This window comes from Tachysurus vachellii, chromosome 1 (genome assembly GCF_030014155.1).
Source record: "Tachysurus vachellii isolate PV-2020 chromosome 1, HZAU_Pvac_v1, whole genome shotgun sequence".
Lineage (NCBI taxonomy): Eukaryota > Metazoa > Chordata > Actinopteri > Siluriformes > Bagridae > Tachysurus > Tachysurus vachellii.
In genome coordinates this window covers 39,906,593-39,932,453 of record NC_083460.1, presented here as the reverse complement: position 1 = coordinate 39,932,453, position 25,861 = coordinate 39,906,593, and the positions used below count along the sequence as shown (strand labels likewise).

Genomic DNA, 25,861 nt, shown 5'->3' with positions numbered 1-25,861 from the left:
TGCAATACAGTCTGTCCATCAAACCTCTGTCCCCACCCACAATGCAATAAAGTCTGTCAATTAAACCTCTGTCCCCACCCACAATACAACTATAACTAATCAAACCTCTGTCCCCACCCACAATGCAATACAGTCTGTCAATCAAACCTCTGTCCCCACCCACAACACAACTATAACTAATCAAACTTCAGTCCCCACCCACAATGCTACACAGTCTGTCAATCAAACCTCTGTCCCTACCCACAATGCTATACAGACTGTCAATCAAACCTCGGTCCCTACCCACAATGCAATACAGTCTGTCAATCAAACCTCTGTCCCCACCCACAACACAACTATAACCAATCAATCCTCTGACCCCACCCACAGTGCTATACAGTCCGTCAATCAAACCTCTGTCCCCACCCACAATACAACTATAACTAATCAAACCTCTGTCCCCACCCACAATACAACTATAACTAATCAAACCTTGGTCTCCACCCTACTAAAGCCACAATAACCAATAAAAACTCAGCCCTGCCCACCAATTACTAGGCGTATTTATGTGTTTGAATCCTGAAAATTCTACAGACGTCCATTCCAAAGAGCCATGTGATCCCTGGCATGATGGGAGGGACGGCGTACTCAACACCTGTGACGTAGGTACGATTTATGAAACATAAAACGTCCAGAATGTTGGATGCATTTGGTCCTATGACCTTAGATCAAACAAAGTGGGCCTGCTTTAAATAAAATACATACTGTATGTGTGTTGTTCTAATTACATCAGCATTACTACAGTAGCTGAATAGTTCAGTATGCCCGTAAGAGATAAAAGAGGATCCTAGACACCCAGTAGATCATAACACAAACTCTTCTGCGTAAGCATGTGCTGAAAGGAAATCTTTGGCTTGTTTTGACTCACTCACACTGGCTCTGGGTACACACAATTTCCTGTTCGGTCCCTGAGCAGGAAATAACAGGACAGTCGGTATACGGTCTACAGTTTGGTCACAACTTAGTTGTCTTTCAGCGGGAAACGACAGTTTGTGAGCGGCATATTAAAACTGATTAGAAATGTAGAACGTTTTTATTCGATTAAAGAAATAACATTAGATAAATAAATAAAAAAAACATTAAAAATCATTTCTGGAGACTTTAAACATTAAAAAAAAAAACTTCCCAGGGTGCTCACTGTGCTGCAAAATATATATGCCTTTAATAGGCACATATAAAAGATACATAAACACACTCTTCTTGACGTTAACGCAACATACGGGTGACTTTTTTTTAAAAAAATGCACCTTGGTGTGTGTGTGAGTGTGCGCATGTCCTCAGGGAAACGGCTTAATTAGACAGCAGACAGCCTACAGACCAAACTACAACCATGTACACATTTTCGAAATAACTCCTTGCGTCTTTCCCGGAAGTACGTGCCACATTCCACATTACAACCGGGATCCAGGAGGGGAAAAGAGCGGTTCAAAAAGTCAAAGCCGGCACACAAGCAAGATGACACAAACATTTACAATCTGCCCCGTGCTGAGAGGTCAAATTCCTTCGTTATGGGATGTCGGGCCCTAAAAAGAAACACTGAGCTTCATCTTTGGGTCTCTCAAAACAAAGTAGAAGATTAAAACTGGACTGGATCTTCAAAGAATGCCTTGTTCCGTTTTTCTGTCGTCAAAAAGATTAACGGTGTTCTCGGAAAACTCAACATTTGTTTTCTTAATCGCCAAATAAACCATTAGAAATGATGAGAGTATCAGTGTGCATGAGAGGATGTTCCCAAAATGCTTTATTCGCTCTGACTTTACGAGATAGGAAAATGTTTTTGTTCGGGCTTTAAAGAAAGGGGACGCATTAATCCACTTTACGTGAAGACGGAAGACAAACACTGCTGGTTGAAGCCGTAAAAAAGAAAGACAAACAAATGAGAGAGGATGCTGACAGAAGCGTGCCCTCTCGTGTGCATTAACAGAGGAGGAGGCTACAATCAAGAGGGGGGGGGGAAAGGTTTAAAGCTCTTAGAAATGCCTGTGTGATGCTGTGTGTCCCCGGGGCTGGTCTCGAGATAACGAGTGCAGGGCAGGTTTCAGGGTCAAAGCTGTATGTATGGCGCAAGGTGCCAATAAATATGGCACACATTCCTGTCAGTTTTTCTGGTTATGATGTGCAGTGGACCTTGTTTGCTTTTTATAACCACTAGGCTACCACATCTATACATCCATCCGTCTGTCTATCCATCCATCTGTCCGTCTGTCTATCCATCCGTCTGTCCGTCTGTCTAGCCATCCATCCATCTGTCTAGCCATCCATCCATCTATCAGTCTGTCTATCCATCCATCTATCCGTCTGTCTATACATCCATCTATCACTCGATCTATCCATCCATCTATCAGTCTGTCTATCCATCCATCTATCAGTCTGTCTATCCATCCATCTATCAGTCTGTCTATCCATCCATCTATCAGTCTGTCTGTCTATCCATCCATCTATCAGTCTGTCTGTCTATCCATCCATCTATCAGTCTGTCTGTCTATCCATCCATCTATCAGTCTGTCTGTCTATCCATCCATCTATCAGTCTGTCTATCCATCCATCTATCAGTCTGTCTGTCTATCCATCCATCTATCAGTCTGTCTATCCATCCATCTATCAGTCTGTCTATCCATCCATCTATCAGTCTGTCTATCCATCCATCTATCCGTCTGTCTATCCATCCATCTATCCGTCTGTCTATCAATTTACATATCTATCTTAATATCTGTCTATCAAATTTACCTATCTATCCATCCATCCCTCCATCTTCTATTCTATAAAATATCTATTTTTACAAATAAACCACAAGCAGCACTGCAGGGTTACAATTAAAATAAACTTAATCAGAATCATTTGAATGAATTACAAATTTAAATGTCTACAAATATACATCCAATTTTAACGAAACTCAAAAGTGAAAGTGCTTCTTAAATTAAAGGTGAAAAAGTTTACAAGCTGTTTGACCTGACTCTCTTCCCAAATCTCTCTCTCTCTCTCTCACACACACACACACACACACAAACACACACACACACACACAAACACACCACGGTTCAGTTGAAACCCTGTTTAATAAGTGGCACAGTGTCCAGCTGTCCTGTGTTAAATCGGTTACTTTTTACCTGAAAGTCGGGAGACAGGAGTCGTGTGAGGACACGCTGAGGTCGTGTAGTTGGTCAGTAACGCTGCACTTTTTGAGGACAATGAATAACTGCAGTATGATATTTTCTACGCTTTAGGAGAGATCAAGGACAGAAACCTTTAAATTCAGATTTAGAGAGAGAGAGAGAAATAGAATGCAAGAAAATAAAGAGAAATGAAAGTGAGAGACATAATAAAAGAGAGAGACAAAGAGAATGAGAGAAAGAGAAATGAGTAAGTGAGTGAGTGAGTGAGTGAGTGAGCGAGAGAGATAGACAGAGAGAGAAAGACAAACAGAGATAAAAATAGAATGTGAGAGAAAGAGAGAGACAGAGATTGAGAGAGACAGAGAGAGAGAAAAATAGAATCAAGAAAAGAGAGAGAAATGGAAGTGAGAGAGATAAAAGAGAGAGAAAGAGAAATATGAGAGAGAAAGAGAGTGAGTGAGTGAGTGAGTGAGTGAGTGAGTGAGTGAGTGAGTGAGTTAGACACAGAGAGAAAGACAAACAGAGATAGAAAAATAGAATGCAAGAAAATAAAGAGAAATGAAAGTGAGAGACATAATAAAAGAGAGAGACAAAGAGAATGAAAGAGAGTGAGTAAGTGAGTGAGTGAGTGAGCGAGAGAGATAGACAGAGAGAGAAAGACAAACAGAGATAAAAATAGAATGTTAGAGAAAGAGAGAGACAGAGATTGAGAGAGATAATGTGAGAGAGAGAGAGAGAGAGAGAGAGAGAGAGAGAGAGAGAGAGAGAGAGAGAAAAATAGAATCAAGAAAAGAGAGAGAAATGAAAGTGAGAGAGATAAAAGAGAGAGAGAAAGAGAATGAGAGAGAGAAAGAGAGTGAGTGAGTGAGTGAGTGAGTGAGTGAGTGAGTGAGTGAGTGAGTGAGTGAGTGAGAGCGAGATAGACACAGAGAGAAAGACAAACAGAGATAGAAAAATAGAATGCAAGAAAAGAGAGAGACAGAGAGTGAGAGAGAGAGTGACATTATCCTGTTTATTATTGCTTGTCTCTCAGACATCCCACAATATGAATCTAATCCAACTATAAAAATTCCCTGTTGTTTTGTGCAGACTAACACACTCGACACCACACATTTACACAAAAACACAGTGTGTTAATCCTCACAAATAATCCTCCCTCACGTTCAATCCCCCCGAGCCTGTATAAGGCTTCTCTGCCACTGTGCAACACAGTTAATAAGCTTCAACTGACCCTTAACAAGAAAGCAAAAGGCTCATAACTGCAAATCGTGCTCTAATAAAAAGCATCGACACCTGAGGCCAGGAGAATCTGTGGAATAAAGACGGAGGTTGACCTTAATGTCTGCCTGCTGCGTGTAATGAGCGTCTACGTGTCTCTCCGTCGTCCCTGCCGAGCTGTTTAGGTGAACAGAGCTCTCTAAAGGGCACACGGGTTCACACCGGCACGCAAACAGCAGAGCTGATTCACTTCCTTCGAGATTAAAAACACCTTCGTAGGCAAATGTTGCAAATATGTTCGTGGGGGTCTTTTTTTTTTTTTGGGGGGTGGGTTAAAATTTGGAACATTCCTCATCTGTAGTTATTTAGAGCGCTGGGTGGCAGCTGTGACCGCGAGATGCTTCTCCCATTCGATTCGTTTGATCTATTCCCATGCGAGATCTTCACAGTGTGAAGAAAGTCTGCAAACAATACAGAGGTGGGTTATTTGGAAATAAAAAAAAAAAAAATTTTGCATGGTAAAACCCAAGAACGCTACAACACCAGATCTGTTAAATAAATAAATAAATAAATAAATAAATAAAATCTACAAAGCAAGAATTCGAGTAAATACGCCACACGACTGAAGTGTAAGGAACTCTGGATCCGGGACAGTTTCGTTTCCACCCCCAGCAGACAATTAAAATAAAGACGCTGTTAACATTGCTGGAATGTTTGTAGCCTCTTGAATCGCTTATGCGCTTTTAAGCATAAAACTGACCCATAACACAAGAGATTCCTGACACGCAAAAAAACTAATTAAAAAAATAAATAAAAAATACCGCTGACTTGCTGGACCGGACCACAACAACGGAGTGCGGCATGAAACCGGGAGGCATAAACGGAGGGATCAACAACATCTGGTGTGTGCAGAGTTGTTTGTCTGAACAACCCGGAGCTCTCTAGCTATATTTAGGAGTGCTCCACATGGTGTACGTTTCTGAGCTGGACTGCACAGAGGATTGCAGTGGAATAAATAAAAATTCCCTAAAGCTTTCTTTTTTTGCACTGACGAGCATAAAGAAGTAGTTTGTGAGATTAATCTTGTGCCTTCTAAATGCTGCTGATTCATGATTCATTGTATGAGAGGATCTCTGGCTGTGGAGCGGCTGTAAACTGCACCGATGCTGACTCTGGGTGTGGCCAGGTTTTAGTGTGACACCAACATATAACGCCATTACATCATTTTTACCTGCCTCCAAGTTGCTGTAGCTGTTGGTTATGTTAAAGGTGAGGTGCACGATGTTTGAAAGCCAATGTTGACATTTGAAATCACCATAACAAACACGCCCCTAACCCAAATGGGTGTCACCCCTGTTTTGATAGCTCCGCCCACACATACATACGTAACCCAGACAACTATTATGGCGTTAAAGCATTTCTCAAACAACGTGCACCCCACCTTTAAGTTCAGCGACAAAGTGCGAAACTTTAAATTTACATATTCACTTATTAGCTGTAACTGAATTTGTTTTGTAAACTACGTGTGTGCTTTGTGTTGAGCAGCAGCAGAGATCGTCATTTAATTCTTTTAGAGTGAAGTCACCTTGATAAACAACAATTGGCTTCAGCTTCTTAACTTAATCGGAGACAAACCGAGACTTTCACAGCTAAACGAAGCTTAGCTGCGTGAGAGGAAGACGTTTTCCGCTAAACATTTGCCTTCCTGATGTTGTTATTATCACGGTATCGAGCCTGAGGAGGACGTAAAGCAGGTCTAATCTTGTAAGATAAACAGGAAGCATGGGTTCGATAAGCTCAGACAATGTCACAACATTTCTTTCCGTCTTGAGTTGCGTTCATTTCTTTCCAAAAATCTTTGTATTGGTGATGAAAGTCGGACCGCTGCGTAAAGTCTTCTCCAGCACATCCCAAAGATTCCCAATGGTCTGGACTCTGTGTTGGTCTCTAAACCACCCGTGAACATTCCCATTCCATCGGGGAAGAAAAAGAAATCCACAGATTTAGAAAGCTGCTCATTCAGTATATTCTCCATCAGCTGACCTCCTTTGTTTTGGGCACATAATGTTGTTGAACCCAGAACTGAGGAACCGAAGCACCCCCCAGATCATCACCCTGCCTCCACATGCTTGTACGGCAGGCACTAGGCATGAAGGGTGCATCACAACATCCACCTCTTTTCCTTCTCTGATTCACTGGAACACGGTAAATCTGGACTCATCAGACCACATGACTTTTTTCAAGTGGTTTTCTTGAGCTCAGTGGAGATGCTTCTGGTTTCTCTATTAAACATAGTTTTAATTACACCACATTTTTCTGACTACATTTCCTTCCTTTTTTTGATTGGCCCCATTTGACCCTTCTGAAACAGAGGAACACCTTTTCCACACAAGTCTTCTGACCTAACCGTATAAAAGAAATGCTTCAGAAAACTGCGTCGGGCCGACAAACTGAACAAAAACAAAACAAACGTGTAGCCAATGAGCAGAAAGGGGCGTGTCTTGTCGATATGAGCGGAGAGAGTGTTCAGTGCGCATGTGCGACATCAGCAGAAAGCGGTTTTAACATTGACATGGAGGATAAAAACAAAGAAAGAAAGCGAAGAAAGTCTTACGATAAGACAAGAAGTAGGACGTGTTAATATAGGATCAGCTTTCCAGCGCTGGAGAGAACTGAAGGAGCAGGAAGTTGGTCACATATTCACAGATTGGAGTTTCCCGAGTCAATAACTCCTGAGTTAAACACTGTTACTACACAAATAACACCTCTTTTCTATCGTAGTAATGTAGAGACGCAGCTACAACCGTGTTTTGTGTAGTAACAGTGTTTAGCTCAGGAGTTATTGACTCGGGAAACTCCAATCTGTGAATATGTGACCAACTTTACTTAAGACGCCGAGGAGCTTTTTTCCTTCTCGATAGGTGAGTAACGTTGGTTTTGCTTTGTTTCACAGAACTAATATATGCCTTTGTCCTTTACATGATTATGCTTGTGTGTCATTTTTGCTTGTTTGTTTATCTGCAATCGTATTGTTCTTCCCTTCAGCTATGATAAAGACACATTTCTGTCCGTTAGTTGCCTGGGTTACGTATGTATGTGTGGGCGGAGCTATCAATACAGGGGTGGGACCCATTTGGTTTAGGGGCGTGTTTGTTTTGGTGATTTCAAATGTCAACATTGGCTTTCAGACAACGAAGACCCCACCTTTAAATAAGTGGTTTTCAGCTGAAACACATCAATCCCTCAGTAATTATATAAGTGAAGGTTCTTACCTATTTGTTTAGTAAAAAGCAGGACATGACTTTTTTGTTCAGTGTATGTGAAATAATTCTAATGAACTGTCTGGAAGCTGCTTAACACTGAAAAACTTTACAAAGTGACAAATGTGTGAGATTAAAGACAGAATAATTGTGAAAGGAAAAGACATTTATTTATAAGGTTTTTGGAGGTGTTACATTATATCTCATGATACACAATACACATGAACTATTTACGCCCTTCTTTCTTTTCTGTCTTTCTTTCGGTGTCTACCTTTCTTTCATTCTTTATTTTGTTCGTTCGTTCTTTCTTTCTTCCTTCATTCCTTCCTTGCTTCCTTCCTTTCTCTGTATCTACCTTCCTTGTTTGTTCTTGCTTCCTTTCTTTCTTTCCTTCCTTCCTTCCCTTCCTGTCTTCCTTCCTACCTACCTACCTTCATTCCTTCCTGTCTTCCTTCCTACCTACCTACCTTCATTCCTTCCCTGCTTCCTTCCTTTCTCTGTATCTACCTTTTTTCTTTCTGTCTACCTTTCTTTTGTTCTTTTTGTTCGTTCGTTCGTTCTTTCTTTCTTCCTTCCTTCCTTCCTTTCTCTGTATCTACCTTCCTTTTTCATTCTTTCTTGCTTGCTTTCTTCCTTCCTTCCTGTCTACCTTTCGTTCATTCATTCTTTCTGTCTACCTTTTTCTTCCATTCATTTTTTTTCCTCTTTCTTTCTTGCTTGTTTCCTTAATTTGTACAGTATCTACCTTTCTCTCTTTTGAGTCTACCTTCCTTATTTGTTCTTCCTTCCTTCCTTCCTTCCTTCCTAGTAGATTTAAAGCTAAAGTCTGGCATCAAAGTGAAGAATCAAACTAAATCAAATACAACATGGGCCAAATATTTTGTTACTTTAGTTCCATTCATATTTATTATGCAAAAACAATCTATTTAAATGATGCCATATATTTCATTAAAATTGCATTTTTGTAGTTAAATTATGACACAATTCTTCATGTGTTTAGAAAGGAATTGTTTTAATTCTGTGAAATACAAACAGTTCCTTTGTAGCCAGCCTTCATTTTTTTGGACTAAAATGGATACAAATAAAAATAAATTTTAAAAATTAGGATGGATAATAAAAGTTGGTATGCACAACTATAAAAAAAATCTGGCTGGACCCAAGTTTCTCAACATTTTGGCTCCACAGAATTTCCACCACCTGCTCAGGGATTTTGATTCTGTGGATCTACCAGATGTGGCTGTTTGACAGGACGTGCAAGAATAGCAGGAATCAGCCAGCTGTTCCCTGTTGGTCCTGACATGCACAGCGAGGCACGAGGGGATTTTTATCATTTGTGAAATCATGACAGAATCTCCCTAATTCTCCTAAATGGGATTTTTGTAACTGCGAGGAATGTCCGATGCCTAATCGAGAACATGTAATGTGTAATGAAAAAAAAGAACTTTATCACAACAAGATAAAAGAAACATGAGCAGGGAGAAGTACAACACATTCGTTTAAGTGGTTTGAAATAATCCCGAGAACCTCCAAAAAAGCAGTCTGGGAATGATTAAATCTCAAGAAGGGACATGTGCACGATTTCCTCAAATGTGTAAAGAACTTCAGCCAAACTTTAAGTCAGGTCTGCTTTTGGATATGAAGGAATTACATATGAATGGAAAGAAGAATTAAAAAAAAGTGTTACGTGAAGTGGGGGGCACGGTGGCTTAGTGGTTAGCACGTTTGCCTGACACCTCCAGGGTTGGGGGTTCGATTCCCGCCTCCACCTTGTGTGTGTGGAGTTTGCATGTTCTCCCCGTGCCTCGGGGGTTTCCTCCGGGTACTCCGGTTTCCTCCCCCGGGCCAAAGACATGCATGGTAGGTTGATTGGCATCTCTGGAAAATTGTCAGTAGTGTGTGATTGCGTGAGTGAATGAGAGTGTGTGTGTGTGCCCTGCGATGGGTTGGCACTCTGTCCAGGGTGTATCCTGCCTTTATGCCCGATGACGCCTGAGACCCCGTGACCCGAGGTAGTTCAGATAAGCGGTAGAAAATGAGTGAGTGAGTGAGTGAATGTTACGTGAAGTCGAAAAGATAGCAAAAACACAGTGACCTGACTCATGGGTGTATCCTCTAATTAGTAAAGACAATGTTTTCCTTTAGAAATAAACTTCAGGGCTGATTCAGGACACATACTGGGGTTCACAAAAACTGAGAATGTCACAATTACTATTTCATTTTAAAAGCACTGACAGGAAATACTGTAAAAATAAAGTGTTCAATCTACGATCAAAGCTGTTCATCTGATGCCACAGGACATTGTGGATAACCGGTTAAGGCTTTGGGTTACCGATCAGAACCCAAGGTACCACCAATCTGCCCCTGGTGGGCCCTTGAGCAAGGCCCCTAATCCTACCTGCTCCAGAAGCACTGTATCATAGTTGACTGGTGAACGGACTGACAAACAGATGATGCTAAACCTTTTCTCAAACGTTACTTTAGGATTAACTGCAAGATCATCCAAGATCATTACGACCAGCACAACAATCTACGTTAATAAATAAATAATAAAGACAAAACAAGACATATACAAAAAGTACAAAAAGGGTGTCGATTACAAAGAGTTTTGAATTATTATCCTATAACTTCATGCCCCAAAGGCTTTTATTCGCTCTTAACCCACGTCACATTTACTATGAAATACCTCTAACAAGCAGAATCATTTTAAGAATCTAAAAACACTTTGTTTTAATTGAACAGTAGATCTATTATTTTTTACATTTTTAAAGGTGAAGTGTGTTAAATGACACCCTTTTTTTTTTTTTTAAAATGCCATCTAATTATAATCCTACAACGGCACGTCCTAACAGTTTTGAATCCGCACAGCGATTATGTTTATTAAAGAACATTTCATACATTTTGACCTACACACAGTTTGTTCCTGTTCTCTATCACTTTCTTTACAGGAGTCATAAATGGTCATTCTGTCACCAGCTTCTCTTTTTTCCACTCGTGGAAAAGGGTACGAAGGGTACGAAGGATATACGACGTGGTAGGGTAAAATTCCGCGAAGTTCAAAGTTCACCGCCTTCCGTATTTCGAGAAAAACTAAAAAAAAAGGGACTATGGGTGGAAAAAATAAATATATCTAAATAAAAAAAATATAAAATAAAGCTTGGATATATTTAGCTACCGAGTAATTATTTTATTATTTATTTTTCATTTAATTAATTAATAAAAAAAATTTTGGCACTCTATGTGATTTGCATCAACAAACAAACAAAGAAATTCCTGCACAGAGAATAACTTTGGCAGAAAAATGAAGGAAGTGGAGTGTGTTTTCCGGTCTGAGAGAGTTCCTGTTTGCTTGCAGCATGCCTCAGTAAACAGATAAACAAACCCTGAGAGAGAAAGAGAGAGAGAGAGAGAGAGAGTGAGAGAGAGAGAGAGAGAGAGAGAGAGAGACATCCTATGACGGACTATGATCTTATAATCCCAGGGGTATGAGGCTCGTTTACTGCGACCGCTGCTCCCAAGATTTACAGCTTGTTCTTCTCCGGCTCTGATAAGCAAATATTTGCTGCAGGAGTGGAATGATTTGTGCTTTCTGATAATTGGCCCCCAGTCTTGAGTTCAGACCCCGAACCCCCGACCTGACCTATGGATGGAGAGTGAGGAGGCGAGGGGTAAAGGATCTCCCTGCTGCTGCCCTTACAAGGCACGGACCCCCAGCGGAGGCACGATGATAACACGTACAAACATCTCCGGGATGTCAGCATGGAATTCATTTCTCTATTAGAGGGATACGAATTAAGCGTTTCAGCAAACAAACATAATGCATTTGAAGATAGAGGAAACACAGAGACGGGAACAGAAAACGGGTTCCTGCTGTGGTCGTGGGAAAAACAGAAGTTTTTCAGATGGCCATGAAGTGAATATCTTCACAGAGCTAAAGCAGATTTAGCAAATCTATTGTGGATTACATAACTGACCCTGTGGACAGATTTCTCTTAACCAGGGCCATGTCCAGCTTTACGTGAAGTCGTATAGTGCATGCTGCACGCTACACTCACCATCTCCACACCCTGAGGGAACGCCGTCCCGTCCCAGTCCTTTTTTGGGAAGCGCTGAATGATTTTCCCGCATCCTTCACCTGAACCTGGTAACAAAACAAAAAAAAAAAAACAGACAAAAGCTGTTCACAATAACGATCACACAAAGAAACAAAGAAATTAAGATTAGAAATCTATCCTTATTAGTTGGATGTCGGTTATGTGTTGGATATGTGGTTTGTTCCTCAGATTGGTCCATGAAGATATGGGTGTGTTATGTTTAGATGGAAGAACACAAGCGTCCTGCTCAGTGCTCTGCCCTCAACCACACTGGAGTGAACCGGAACACCGACTGAACCCAACATCAGTGTCTGATCTTATTAATGCTCTTCTAGCTGACAGAAAACGAATCTCGACTGCCAACCAATGATCTTGACCCTTTCTGTGCTCCACTGGAACTGCCTGATCCATCTACTGTAGATGCTCTACTTCTGGATGGAAGTCACTTGCTTTATGATTATGCTCCAACAGGGACAGCCTGGAGATACACAGGATAACTGTGGATGGTGCAACTTCACCATGAAACCATAGAGATAGCTTTGGACTACAAATGGCATGAACAATTTTGCACTCGATTCTCCATCAGTGAACAGCTTCAACAAGACCAACAAGAATTTCCTGGTTACACAACTGCACGGTTTTGACCATACAATACAAAGTTATAGAAGGGAAATGATTTATAAATAACACACTCTGGTGTCACCCAGATGAGAATGAGGTTCTCGTTTGAGTCTGGTTCCTCTCAAAGTTTCTCTGTAATACTGCCTGAGGGAGTTTTTTCCTCAGCCCTGTCACTCTAGCTTGCACAATAGGGATAAATTTAAAATTTATACGCCGAATTTATACATTTCTGTAAAGCTGCTTTGTGACAGGGTCTGTTGTTAAAAGTGCTCGTAAATAATATTTAGTGAAGCTTATTGTAATAACAGCAAAGAGAGGAGCATTAAGCCTCAGTGAGCACATATGGGAGAACTGTCCGTATAGTTTAGTTTAACAGTGGGGAAAATTTACTATTTGAGAAATATGACCTTGGTGTGACCTTGAAATTGTCTGGATCGATACCAAAATCTGTCACGTCCTTCAGCTGGATGGACAGACGGACGACCCCGAAAGCGTAATCCCTGATTTCCCTAAGCAGAGTGTCTGAGGAACAATAAATTCAAACATCGTCGGTTTCACATTAAAACAAACACTAAAATTTCTAGAATTCAGATTTAATACTGAACGCTCTCGGGTCAGAACGATCTGAACATCATGACGTGATTTTCATGTTCGTTACAGAAACTGATTCACACACGTGGTACCTCACGTTGGAAATTTGTCGTATTGTTCAACTTTTGATTTAATAAATTCACGGGTCATTCTGACCTGAAGAGCGAAAGCTGGAAGTTTCGGCTTTGCGTAAGAAAATGTAATCAATCACGATGTGAACACGAAGGGAGGCTGGAGCACGGATTATCGGGAGGTGACTCAGACAAACTGCCAGAATCATTCACCATAAATTACAAGAGGGTTAAAAATATCTCCTTTTTCGATAGCCTGAAATATCCAAACAGTAATTTTGCCTGGAATTGCATTCGTATCTAAAATTAATTTTTTAAATGAATCATCCTCCTGTCCTTCAAGACACTCACGATTTTTTTACGTCTAAAACATCTGGCTATAGACATCGAAAATCACTACATTGCTCTACGAAATTATAACCCTATGAACACGCTTCTGTTTTCTTAAAACCCCTTTAAAGTTTAAAATAACACAAAGAGGACAAATCCTTTCACAAACAAAAAAAAAAAGAGTGAGAGTGGACAGGGCCCGGACAGAGCACCTAAATAAGATCGCTGAGAAACTCTGTAGCCTGTAATTCGTCAGAGTGGGAAAGAAAAACAGGAAAAGAAGGAAAGAAAGAAAGAAAGAAAGAAAGAAAGAAAGAAAGAAAGAAAGAAAGAATGAAAGAAAGAATAAAAAGAAGGAAAGAAAGAAAGAATAGAAAGAAAGAAAGAAAGAAAGAAAGAATAAAAAGAAGGAAAGAAAGAAAGAATAAAAAGAAAGAAGAATAAAAACAAAGAAAGAAAGAAAGAAAGAAAGAAAGATAGAAAGAAAGAATAAAAAGAAGGAAGGAAAGAAAGAAAGAAAGAAAGAAAGAAAGAAAGAAAGAAAGAAAGAATAAAAAGAAGGAAAGAAAGAAAGAAAGAAAGAAAGAAAGAAAGAAAGAAAGAAAGAATAAAAAGAAGGAAAGAAAGAAAGAATAAAAAGAAAGAAGAATAAAAAGAAAGAAAGAATAAAAAGAAGAAAAGAAAGAAAGAAGGAAAGAAAGAAAGACGGAAAGAAAGAAAGAAGGAAAGAAAGAAAGACGGAAAGAAAGAAAGACGGAAAGAAAGAAAGACGGAAAGAAAGAAAGAAAGAAAGAAAGAAAGAAAGAATAAAAAGAAGGAAAGAAAGAAAGAAAGAAAGAAAGAAAGAATAAAAAGAAGGAAAGAAAGAAAGAATAAAAAGAAAAAAAGAAAGAAAGAAAGAAAGAATAAAAAGAAAAAAAGAAAGAAAGAAAGAAAGAATAAAAAGAAGGAAAGAAAGAAGGAAGGAAAGAAAGACGGAAAGAAAGAAAGAAAGAAAGAAAGAAAGAAAGATAGAAAGAAAGAAAGAAAGAAAGAATAAAAAGAAAGAATGAAAGAAGGAAAGAAGGAAAGAAAGAATAAAAAGAAAGAAGGAAAGAAGGAAAGAAATAATAAAAAGAAAGAAAGAAGGAAAGAAGGAAAGAAAGAATAAAAAGAAAAAAGAAGGAAAGGAAGAAAGAAAGAAGTGCTTAAAACAGTGAAATCAGGTGCTATTAAAGAGGTCATACGACTTTACACTGAAGGTCACGATTTACAGCCTTTAATAATGAAACCGTATTTCAATTTTTAATGAAAAGCAATAAATACGAGACAAACAGCTACGCTGTTATATAATATTAAAAATAAACAAAATGATGGATCAGGCATCAGAGGGGAAAAGAAGGAACGATCGTGTGTGGAAATGATTGTCTATGGAAATGGAAAGGAGACTGAAATGAATTTATTGACTTCAATCAGTGCTTTGTTTACATGTAAATAAACCTGATTCAAAATTTTGTTTACATCTAAACAGAGCTGACTGAATTCTTTATTTACATTTAAAGGGAAACCGATTCAATTTCTTGTTTGCATGAAAAGAAACTTCAGTGACTTTCGTTTACATGTAAACAGAATTCAGGTTTTTTTTTTGTTTCTATCTTTAAAGACCTTCTTGAATTCTTTGTTTACATTTAAAGGAAACTGATTCCGTTTCTCGTTCGGTTCGGTTTTTCGTTTAGATCAAAACAGATTTGACCGGTTTCTTTTTTACATCCAACAAAGACTTGAGAATTCCATTTTTGTTTACATGAAAACAAAGGATAAAAAACAGATGAGAACATTTTAAAACAAATCTTATAGGAAACAACAGAGCTAAAATCCAGTCTTTGCTGATTCAAGCAAGATGTTTGGTATTTTATTAGAACGAAAAAAAAAAGCCAACGAGGTCTTGCCCAAAGCAAAATCACGACGTTGGCAGAAGCTCATCTTTGTGCTCATGGTTGCAGTTACCATAACAATCAAATCTGGAAAAGTGAGAAAGTATAACTGCAGTCTCACAAAACAAACACAGATTTGTTCACACGTACTGAGTCCTTGGTTAAAGTTTAAAAAAGTAAATAAATAAAAACCTTTTGATAAAAACTGCTGTCTTGTCCGTCGCCTTTTAAAACTCTTTAGCTTCTGACCGATCACGTCGCAGTTTGGAAAACTAGTGAGAAGAATAGCTACAAAAGAATTTAAGCCGTTTAAAGGGTTTACTGGTATAAACATTTAGTGCTTTCGCATCACTCTAACTTCTTTACCTTATATGGAGTTTTGGGGGGTGGAGTCTGGCTTACGCGAACGCTTACGCGAACGCTTACGCAAACGACTAACAATCAACAAAGACTGATGAGCTGTGTTTTTTCGTTAAAAATAGGAGCTTAGGTTTGTTGTTTGTCCTTAACAAAAGGAAAAACACAAGTGTGAAAGCACACTGATTGGATTTAGGAAAAGCAGATTTGCTTTGCCGTGTCGACAGAGAGATTATCGTAGCCGGTCAAATGGGGAAAAAAACAACGGATCAAAATAGAGGAATTTAATAGAGTTTAGTGTTAATGCACATCTCGGATGATCCATCAGCGACTTAGTCAAAACTTTGAGAATGGATTAATCCCAGAGTCTCAAGTTGGTCCTCGGGATTTGCAAGCGATGACGACGCGATAACAGAAATCACATGTTCGGAATACTGGACTAGGCTCAGTCCTGCTTCGAGGCAAACAAATTCCTAGCATTCCGAATCTCTGGCAAAACGTATCTCTGTCACCGTTACTGATCTTTATCTTTGTAAGCAGATTGGAAAAAAAATCCGAGTTGGAATTGTCCGATTGTGAAAGTGCAGTATGTGAAAACCGGAATACCTGGAAGTTTACGGGAATATTGTTGCAATCACAAGCACTTGTAGGGAAATAACTCAAGTGGTAAAAACAAGTGATGAACTATCTTGCTAGGACAGCGTGCCCCGTCTGCTTGCATTCCTGACTAAATACATCACACGCTTTCTGGTTTACGGTTAGATTTGCGTATGACTTGGGAAACGTGCAGCAAGAACTCGGAGGAGAATAAAGCACAATAACTGCTACAAAGTCTTTATCCTTGGGTTCTCCCTAGTCATTACTTCACAATAAATCAGACCAAAAAAAAAAAAAGAAGAATGTGCACTTTAAAAGAATTTGATATCATTTTACGATAGCTGAGTGACGTTATCGTATGACTGACAGGTGGGACGAGGGAGATTAAGAGCTTAAGAGCATCTGCTTCTAGATCTCTCCGTTATCTCATTATTGCCTCTCCAGCGCATGTGGGATTTTAGAAATATTGTCCCACGTCAGAACCATTTTTCATCCGATTGCAATCAGCGCGATTTGACGAGTATTCGCAGTCGATGTGGTTTATAAAAAGATATGCGCATGCAAAGGAGGATACGGTATTGGTGAACTGGAACGAGGATCACCGATGGACTGAAAAAGCGTGCCCTGATGTGAACCTGTGACACAGAGTGATTAGATACGGCTGCGTCAGATCAGCCATGAAATCAAACAAACTGAACAAAGAGAAGGGATTTGAATACTCGCTCGATTGAGATGTGAAGATAAAAAAATAGCCAAAGCCGTGAGTGCAAAACAAACATCAGGCAGCTTAAACAGGCACCTGACACTTGAAGCGTATTTATCGTCGCCAGGTAACCCGGTGTCACCGGCTGTGTGCAAATCAGTTACTCCCACAAGCTGCTGAGTAACTAAACAAGCATTTTATCTCACCTAAAGCCTCCCTTTAATATGTCGCAGAGTCAGGACTTTACCCAGCTCACAGTGTCATGAGTGATCAGGTTTGAGTGTGTATTTTGCTACTCGTTGATCCTGATATTTATACAATATAGACGGAAGAACAGAAGCTTTTATTTTTTTTCACATATACACTACAGCACAGGGAAATTCTTTCTTCACATATACCAACTTTGGGATCAGAGCACAGGGTCAGCCATGATACAGCACCCCTGGAACAGGGCGGGTTAAGGGCCTTGCTCAAGGGCCCAACAGTGGCTGCTTGGCAGTGCTGGGGACTTGAACCCTGAACTTCCAACCAATAACCCAGAGGCTTGAGCCACCGCTGCCCCCGATGTAACACTCGCTGAAGGCAGAATTCCCAGTCGTGATCTTGTTAACATATATGTAGCCTGAGTGTTTTAACGTAAACAAACCACAGATCAAAACAATATGGCGGCACAATGACAGTCAGACGGTAACCAGATTTCCCTTTGTTTTATTTCCGACTTGATAAAACTTGCTTTCGTTTAATATGTCGCTTTCGTGTGGTTTAAAAAAAATCGGTAAACAGCTTCGTAAGTTTGGAATCGTAACACTAGACAAGCACTAGACAAGCACACTAGACTGCTGAAGAGAGCAGTCAGCGCTTTCCTCACAGCAAAGACGTCACCCGTCTCAGAATAATCACGTGTTATTAAGCCTTAAAACAGGTGTTATATGAATTCATATCTTATCCTGGCTTACGTATTCCTTTGATACGATTGGACGCCGAAAGCTGCGGTGACTCGAGTTAGCATCGAGTCATAGGATCATATTTCCCAACTCTGAGTAAAGTGCTGATGTTAAACCGATGTCTTGAAATTATGTTTTAGACTTAACCTTCGCTTTGCGATATCCAAAAACGTGGCGTATTTTATCTTCATCATGCGTGATGGGAGTTTAAATCTTTCTCCAATCAGCCCACAGCTTTTCCTCCCTGCTCTTTATCTCACAGGCACGTTCTCAGGATAAATTAACTGTACAAACCTGGACATGCAAGAAACATGTGTTGAGATGAAAGCAGATCAGTTTGGTTAACACGACCGGTGACCGCTAGCGCTGGAAGCTATACTGTCCGGTCCTGTCCTGTAACTGTAACTCAACACTTAGATTAAATTACCCCCCCTTTTTTTAAACCTTCACAGTCTCAGCTTATTAATAAGAGTGTAAATTAAAAGATTAAGATTATGTTCCTTAACAAGCGGTTTCTTTCATCGTTTCGTAGAACGGAACCTAGAAACATTTCCTTCTACGTTTAAGGACTTTACTAACTAAAGGGTACTTCTAAGTCAAGCTGAGATGTTAAGCGATATTACGGCTGATGATAAAAATCACGCTGACCAGCTCCTGACACAGAATTTTACACGGACGCACGTTCATTTCACACTCATTCACCTATATTCATACCGTCTGTAACTGTCTCAGTTCGTATGCTGCATTTCATTTTTACATTCTGTCTATTTATTATGCCACTTTATTTTATTTTGCTACTCTTCTTTCCACAGTAGCTTCCTTTCGCTTTATTTCCTTGTATTGTAATCTATTTTATTATTTTTAGTGATTGCGTGTATTTGTTTGTGTCCAGCACGTTGTGGTTAGCACGTTCGCCTCACACCTCCAGGGTCGGGGTTCGATTCCCGCCTCCACCTTGTGTGTGTGGAGTTTGCATGTTCTCCCCGTGCCTTGGGGGTTTCCTCCGGGTACTCCGGTTTCCTCCCCCGCATGGCATGCAAGACATGCATGGTAGGTTGACTGGCATCTCTGGAAAATTGTCTGTAGTGTGGCTGTGTCCAGGGTGTATCCTGCCTTGATGCCCAATGACGCCTGAGTTAGGCACAGGCTCCCCGTGACCCGAGATAGTTCGGATAAGCGGTAGAAGATGAATGAATGAATGAATGAATGAATGAATGCTGTCGGCCTGAACCAGCAACCGGTAACGCTGTAAGATCTCATGAGGATGCTGGCGGTAAAGGGAACTAGAGTATAAGTAGATTATTACATTTAGGTGATTAAATCCTGTATCTGTATGTTACAAAGCACAGTGCTGTGGGTTAGATTCTCAGCTCTGGTGTGAATCATGTTGGATGTACAAAAACTAATCACCTAAACGTTACTCGATCACTTGGAGCCGACGGACGCCTTCAAACCGAATCGATTCGACGAGTCAAGCTTTTTTTTTCTTTAGCAGGTAAACCGCAAAAAAAATAACGAGACTTCCTTTCACAGCCGTTACGATTTCTGCGTATGGGTTTAGTTCCTCATGGCAACGATTCCTCATACAACGATCCTGATCACATGATGCTCTTTAATTCTGTGAAGAACAAAAACATCAGACTTACAGACCGTGAGTCATACCAAAGTTGTAATTTTGTAACCAGCAGAACGATGATTAATGTTTAATCATGGAATTTGTTTAATTCAGTTTTCTACGTCGGTTGCATGTGAATGAACAGAGTTGCGTTAACACGATTTTTTTCTTTTTTTTGCAATCAACATGATTTAATTAGGCATACTGAAATACTGAAATCCTGAAAAAATGAATGAAATGTGAAAGATCAATCCGACCTTGGGTTCGGTCTGAGCGTGGAAGCTCTCACTCACTTCACGCCACGTTGCCGAGCAACGTGATTGGTTGTCACATAACTTCTTGTTTCTATTCTAAATTCTGTGCATTCAAAAAATTTTTACTCTTTGTTACTCTTCACCACTAGATGTAACAAATTTGCATAATGCATCGTTATTCCTCTATATGACTCAAAACCTGTGATTTTTAGCTCCGCCTTTAAACAATTACAGGTCAGGTGGTCAGCTTTTTTTGTTATTCTAAACAGAGGTTTATTAACCTTGTACAAAATCAAACCTGCAGAACATCGTTTGCATCGGAGTCTGCTGACGCGTATCATTTCCCCGAGAGGACAAGGCTAGAAAATGAACCGAGTCAAATTCTGCCAGGTAAGCTCTAGAAAGTCTAGAACATGAGCTGAACAGATTTAATCAATTTCTAAAAACAGAATCATGAAAATCATGTTTTAAAGTTTCCTGCCCTTTGCAGCAATAGAAAACGACTATCGCGAGCGTTAACGTATTTAAGCTCAGACACTGAAGCTGCAGCGCAAAATACGACACTTTCTGAAGTCTGTAGTGACAAAGGCATTAAAATGCAAACTCCTTTGTTTAGCAAATCCCAATTCGTTGTGCAAAACAGGCCAAGAGGCAAATACAGGTCCTGAAAGAGTAACTCTACACCTCCGTTAAGAAGTTGTCGCGAAGCTTAAGCAACATACAAAACAAGGATGTATCTCATACAAAATCTTAAACGTAAATCTCCTAATGACTGAGGGGCTAGTAAAAGAAGGCCAAAGCTGCAGGAAGCTGCACCGGTGATTGTTAATAATCTCAAGTTCAGTCTGTAAATATTCACACAAACATATTAACACTATATGTACAGAAGAAGTGCGCTCTAAGAAAGAAGGGCTGATTCACTTTTGCAGCCGATTCCCGAGTTGATTCGGAGTCGAGTAGCTTTGTTAAATGCACCACTGCTTTATAAGTGACAGCTCCCTGAGTATTTATGCCATGCCGGATGTTTCAGGGACGAAAAGTCTTACATTTAAAGCTTCTAACGCTGTACATCATGCAAACGAGCAGAAACTCTAATTGTAATGGTTTCAGCTACACAGCTATGGACTGCTCTGGAACATTTTGTTCCCTCTAAACAAGAAAGAGGTTTGTCATTTGTAAGTGCAAGGCCACAGTCGAGATCAGGCAGAGAGACGACGTTTACCTATTCACTAGAATCCAAGCCCCTTCGAACTTGGGACTCACCGGACCTGGGTGTTAAGTCCAATTCCTGGATAGAGTCCAGTTCCGGGCAGAATGTTTAAATCCCCAGAGATCAGCAGGAAAGTGACTGAGCTGAAAGGTCTGGAGTCCACACGTCTCTCACTCAGACACTTTACTCATCTGCTATGTTTACAACCAGCTTAACTAAAAGAAAAAAATATAAAAAATAAAAATCCATTTCGCATGACCTAATCTGCTATGCCAGAATCTCACATGGAATTTTCCAGTGACTGGAACGATCCATGGATCATTAGCAGGAATGTGAAGTCTGAAATAACAGGCAGCAGTAAATACTCAGTGACACGGCTTATGTAACGTTCACCGCTGGTTCCTGACCCCTGGTCCTGGAGCATCCTTGCCTTGGATAATTTGTTATTTTGCTTTGTTAGGCCACACACCTGATCCCTCTCGAATGTGGTCAAGATGGAAAAAAAACACTGAAATGTACAGGGCAAGGCAGAAGGACTCCGGGACCAGAGCTGGAAACTACTTGCTTGGAGAAAAATAACTGATTTTAATAAGGCTTTGCAGCTTTTTGGCTCGCTTCTAACATGATATAACATTTGGCAGGTGCGCGTATATGAGCGGAGTATCCAAAGAGTAAATTTCCATCTGTCTTTTTTTTTCTGACCCTAAACGGTCAGCCAAGGCATGTTTTGTGTCCAGAGTTTTCTCTCTTGATCACAAAGTATATCTGGATGGCTAAAACCTATTGCAAACTTAAAGCATGTCTGAACTGTCATCCGTTCAACGACAAAAGCGCTAGGCCACGCCTCCTAATTGACAATAACGTACGTACTCAGGAAGAACATCTCAGCTTCATGACTTTTTGCCATTTATTTTTACACATCCTAGTGTGTCACAAACACATCTCAATAAGTCTCTGAAGTGAGTGTGTAATGACTTTAACATGCTCTTAGTAAAGCACCATGCTATCAGGCTATCAGCTTCCTGTAACTTAGTTAGCCGGTAGTCCAGCTGGAGGAGAAGAAGAAGAAAAAAATAACTAACGAAATAAACGCTGGCTGATGTGCGAATGCACATTAAAATCTAAAACATTTCTAGAGGTCTTCTTATTGCGTAACAACAAAAACAACACCGATCTGTACTGGAACATGATGTACAAAAGACCAAAGATCAAATCAAGTACTTTCTTTTTTTTTTTTTTTTTTAATTCTACATTCTATCGACAAGCCAACAAATTAGCGATGACCCCAATCTTTACTTCAGAAGTGGTTCATCAGAGCTTGGAATTGTTGACCTCCATTCACTCAAGCTACAAATTTGGGAGTGTAAAACAAACAAACAAAACAAACAAAAAAAACCTGAACAACACAATGTCTGTCTAGTGTTAGCAACAAGCTAGCAAGATAACTGGAACGAGTGAGGATTTGTCTAGAGGTCGTAGCTCCTGACCTTGGCCTGCGAGAAACAAATAATAAACGTAACTTATGGACAGTTTTCTCAACCCCAAGTTCAGCAGCTGGCGTCAAAACAACATGGCCGCTTACAGCACGAAGAGCAAACAAAACAGCGCTTCTTAACTTTACATGAGTTATGCTTTAGATCTATCAAAAGAGAGACATTGTTATGACTTGTCATGAGAGACATTGTCAAACTTGTCATGTTTATGAGGTGTAAAATGCTGAAATAATTCATGATGGAGTCGTGTGATGTGGTAGATGGAGCTGATGGAGTTGTGGATCCTGAACGTTCCACCAGGAGAACACATTTGGTCTGGTGCTTGAACCTCTAAATATAATATATTTATAATATAACCACTTTTGAGAATTCAATTAAATTTTATTTGTATAGCGCATTCGCCAACGGACATTGTCTCAAAGCAGCTTTACAGAACATAAGAAATAAAGACAAAAAGTTCAAGTTTAATATTAGACTTATATTTATATGTATTTGTATTTATCCTAATGAACAAACCCGAACTACTACTTTACACCACAGAAACTTGCAAATGCAAACAATAACCCTCGTCTTAGTTTCAAGATGAATCCAAACGAATTTATGCGCAAATTGTTCACGCAAGAAATTAATGATTTCATGAAAAACGTTTGTTACCTACTTGGGCTCCTGAAAGCGTGTACATTTACATATAAGACGACTAACTACCGTAAACCTTTCTTAATGACTTGATTGACTTCAAATCGTATAATATGCATGGTTTCTGAACTTTTATATCCTCTCAGCACGATTTATAGGAGACTCCATCCGCATCATCATGCTAGCTCACAAGGTGAGGGACTAAGAGCACCATCGTGAACATTTTGTGAATGAACAGCTGTTTTATTTTACTGGCATTAATTAAAGATCTTAAAAGGTAAAGAAAGCGAGCCAACACGATCAATTATGACAGAACAGATGGTGGTATGTAAACGAAGGAGAGCTGTTCTGTCTTTTCAAACAAACAAGTAAACAAACGCCTCAGCTGACGGAAGATTATTACAGAACTCAAGATCGCTTGTCTTTCGGTCTTCACCTTGATTGTTCATTTCGTGTTCTCAGCTGTCTACACACTTGACCTTGTATGGCGTTCTGGGGGCGTCGCTACATGCGAACGAGGAGCGTGTGTGTGATCGCAAAAAGCACACGAGCATGAAGAACATCAGCATTTAAAAAAAAAATTGTTCGCGGTTTGCTTTTACACAAACACTCATCCAATGAGGCCCAATGTTTTATTTATGAACAAAATCACAATTTATCTTTTTTTTTACGCGTTTATAGTAATTAAACGTTGTGGAATGTCTGTGAAGGGAGGCATCAACAGTTATTACCTCACTTATTACCTTCTCTCTTCATCATCATAAGAGGAAAATGTCATGAATGAAAAGGAGAAAAAGCATAACTTCTTTTGAGTGTTATAAAGCGCTGAAATTATAAAACTCCTTCCTAAAATAACGTGGTATATAACGGGAGTAAAACGTATCCTCGCGTCGAAGGAGACTCGGGTGTGGGCGCTTCGAAACACGGACCTTTGTGAAGCTTATCAGCATACAAAGGTCTTCAGGACAGAGTGGTTTACACTGTCAGGGTTTTTGGTACAATGATAGAGAGAGAGAGAGAGAGAGAGAGAGAGAGAGGGAGAGGGAAAGGCAATGAGAGTTTAATGTAGATATAAGTCGGTTGCATCTCTGATATTCCACAACATTATTCTAGCGTTAAGACGCATATGTACAGTAATGGATTAAACGATTTAATCACCAGCAAAACACACTCCAGTGTTATAACACACTCCGTTCAACGCAGTTACACAAAAATATAACACACTCGTTGGCGTGCGGCACCCAGCTTGCGTGTCGTATCACACCACCCTGCATGCATTATTTCTGTATAACCACAGGCTGTCATTCCAGACATTATATGAATATGATAAAGTTAGTTAATGTGAATTTAAAGTACTTTACTGACAACCAATCAGGAGCCAGATCTGTGTGAGATGTAGCGTGAAACACAAACATAAGGGAACGGAGTTCCTGTGTAAGCAATGAGCTCAGCATTATTGTGTACTTCCAAAGCTCTCATCACTCGTAATAATCCCCTCCTGTTTCCTGTCGCTCTGGAGCGCCACATCCGGTTTCCACAACAAGAGGAAGCGCGTGAGTTCTACACACACGAACATGGAATAGAAACCAGTAGATTTCCCCTGAACGTGTGTGTGTGTGTGATCCTGATTCTACTTAAAGACCCAACGTGAGCTGTGCGTTATGAGTTTAAAGTAAAAAAAAAAAAAAGTCAATGAAGTGTTCAACCGGAAATAAACACAAACACGAGACGTCTGAGTGACGATTTGCTTTTTAAAAACACTGCACGCGCGCTGCTTGTGTCGTTAACGCCGTTAGCTTTTAAAAACACGGCACGCGCGCTGCTCGTGTTGCTAACGCCGTTAGCTTTAATAGCTGTTCATAAACACCTCAGAAACTCACTCGGGTTCTTCACGAAACACAAAACTAATCCTGCTTAAGTTAAAGTCAGAACATTTCAATTCATTCCTCCTTCTCTAAAGTCATCATTCATATACGTTAAACTCCGTAATTAACATTTAATTTACATAAACACTAACATTTAATTTACATAAACCCTAATTAACCTTTTCCTACATAAACACTAATTAACGTATTTTTTGCCCACTTATACCTCAGATAGTCACTGCTATGTTATGTTATGCTATGCTAAGCTAAGCTAAGACAAACTATGCTAAGCTAATCGCTGCCTGAAGCTGGGCGTCCAGTATAAACCACAACACCCCCCTCCCCCCCTCACACTCTCTCTCACTCTCTCTTTCACTTTCTTAAGGAACTCACTTGTTTTTTCGTGGTCGTATCCGACGATGATGAAATAATCGGCCAGCCTCGCCATGTTTGTCTCTTTTTTCTCACAATTCCACCAGCACAATTCAGCATTTTTCTTTCTTCAAAAGCACAGCCATGTTTGACACCGACGCCTCGAGTGCGCACGCGCACCGGCTCGCAAGCCCTGCTGGATGGGGCGTGGGCGCGCGTGAAACCTTGGCTTTGGTTGCGCTCTGTTATCCAGCAGGCTGTAAACAGGAACACGTCGAGGTTTTTAGGGTAGATCTGCAGAGGAAAGTACACACTAAGAGATTAGACCCAGAACGAATGATCTTTCGTTCATTTATTTCGAATAAGTGCTTTATTCTAGTTAGGGTGGAGATGGAGTCTATCCCAGACTCAGACTCTATCCCAGACTCTATCCCAGACTCTCCCTCAGACTCTATCCCAGACTCTCCCTCAGACTTTATCCCAGACTTTATCCTAGACGCTTTCTCAGACTCTATCCCAGACTCTCCCTCAGACTTTATTCCAGACTCTCCCTCAGACTCTATCCCAG

The 25,861-nt window shown here is 40.1% G+C and overlaps 1 protein-coding gene across 2 annotated transcripts in view; it reads right to left on the bottom strand.

The window, feature by feature from the left end:
* sbf2 (SET binding factor 2) overlaps positions 1-25,519 on the bottom strand; it is a 115,468-nt gene extending 89,949 nt beyond the window's left edge. Inside the window, exons 1-2 of one of the 2 annotated variants that reach the window (XM_060864121.1) lie at positions 25,315-25,519; positions 11,683-11,768 (exon numbers count right to left, since the gene is read on the bottom strand). In XM_060864121.1, the coding sequence (XP_060720104.1) occupies positions 11,683-11,768; positions 25,315-25,369 (141 nt within the window). In that variant the 5' untranslated portion in view covers positions 25,370-25,519. The remainder of the gene's footprint in view (positions 1-11,682; positions 11,769-25,314) is intronic. The other variant, XM_060864041.1, reaches the window with a different exon arrangement.
* Positions 25,520-25,861: the final 342 nt, after the last annotated feature.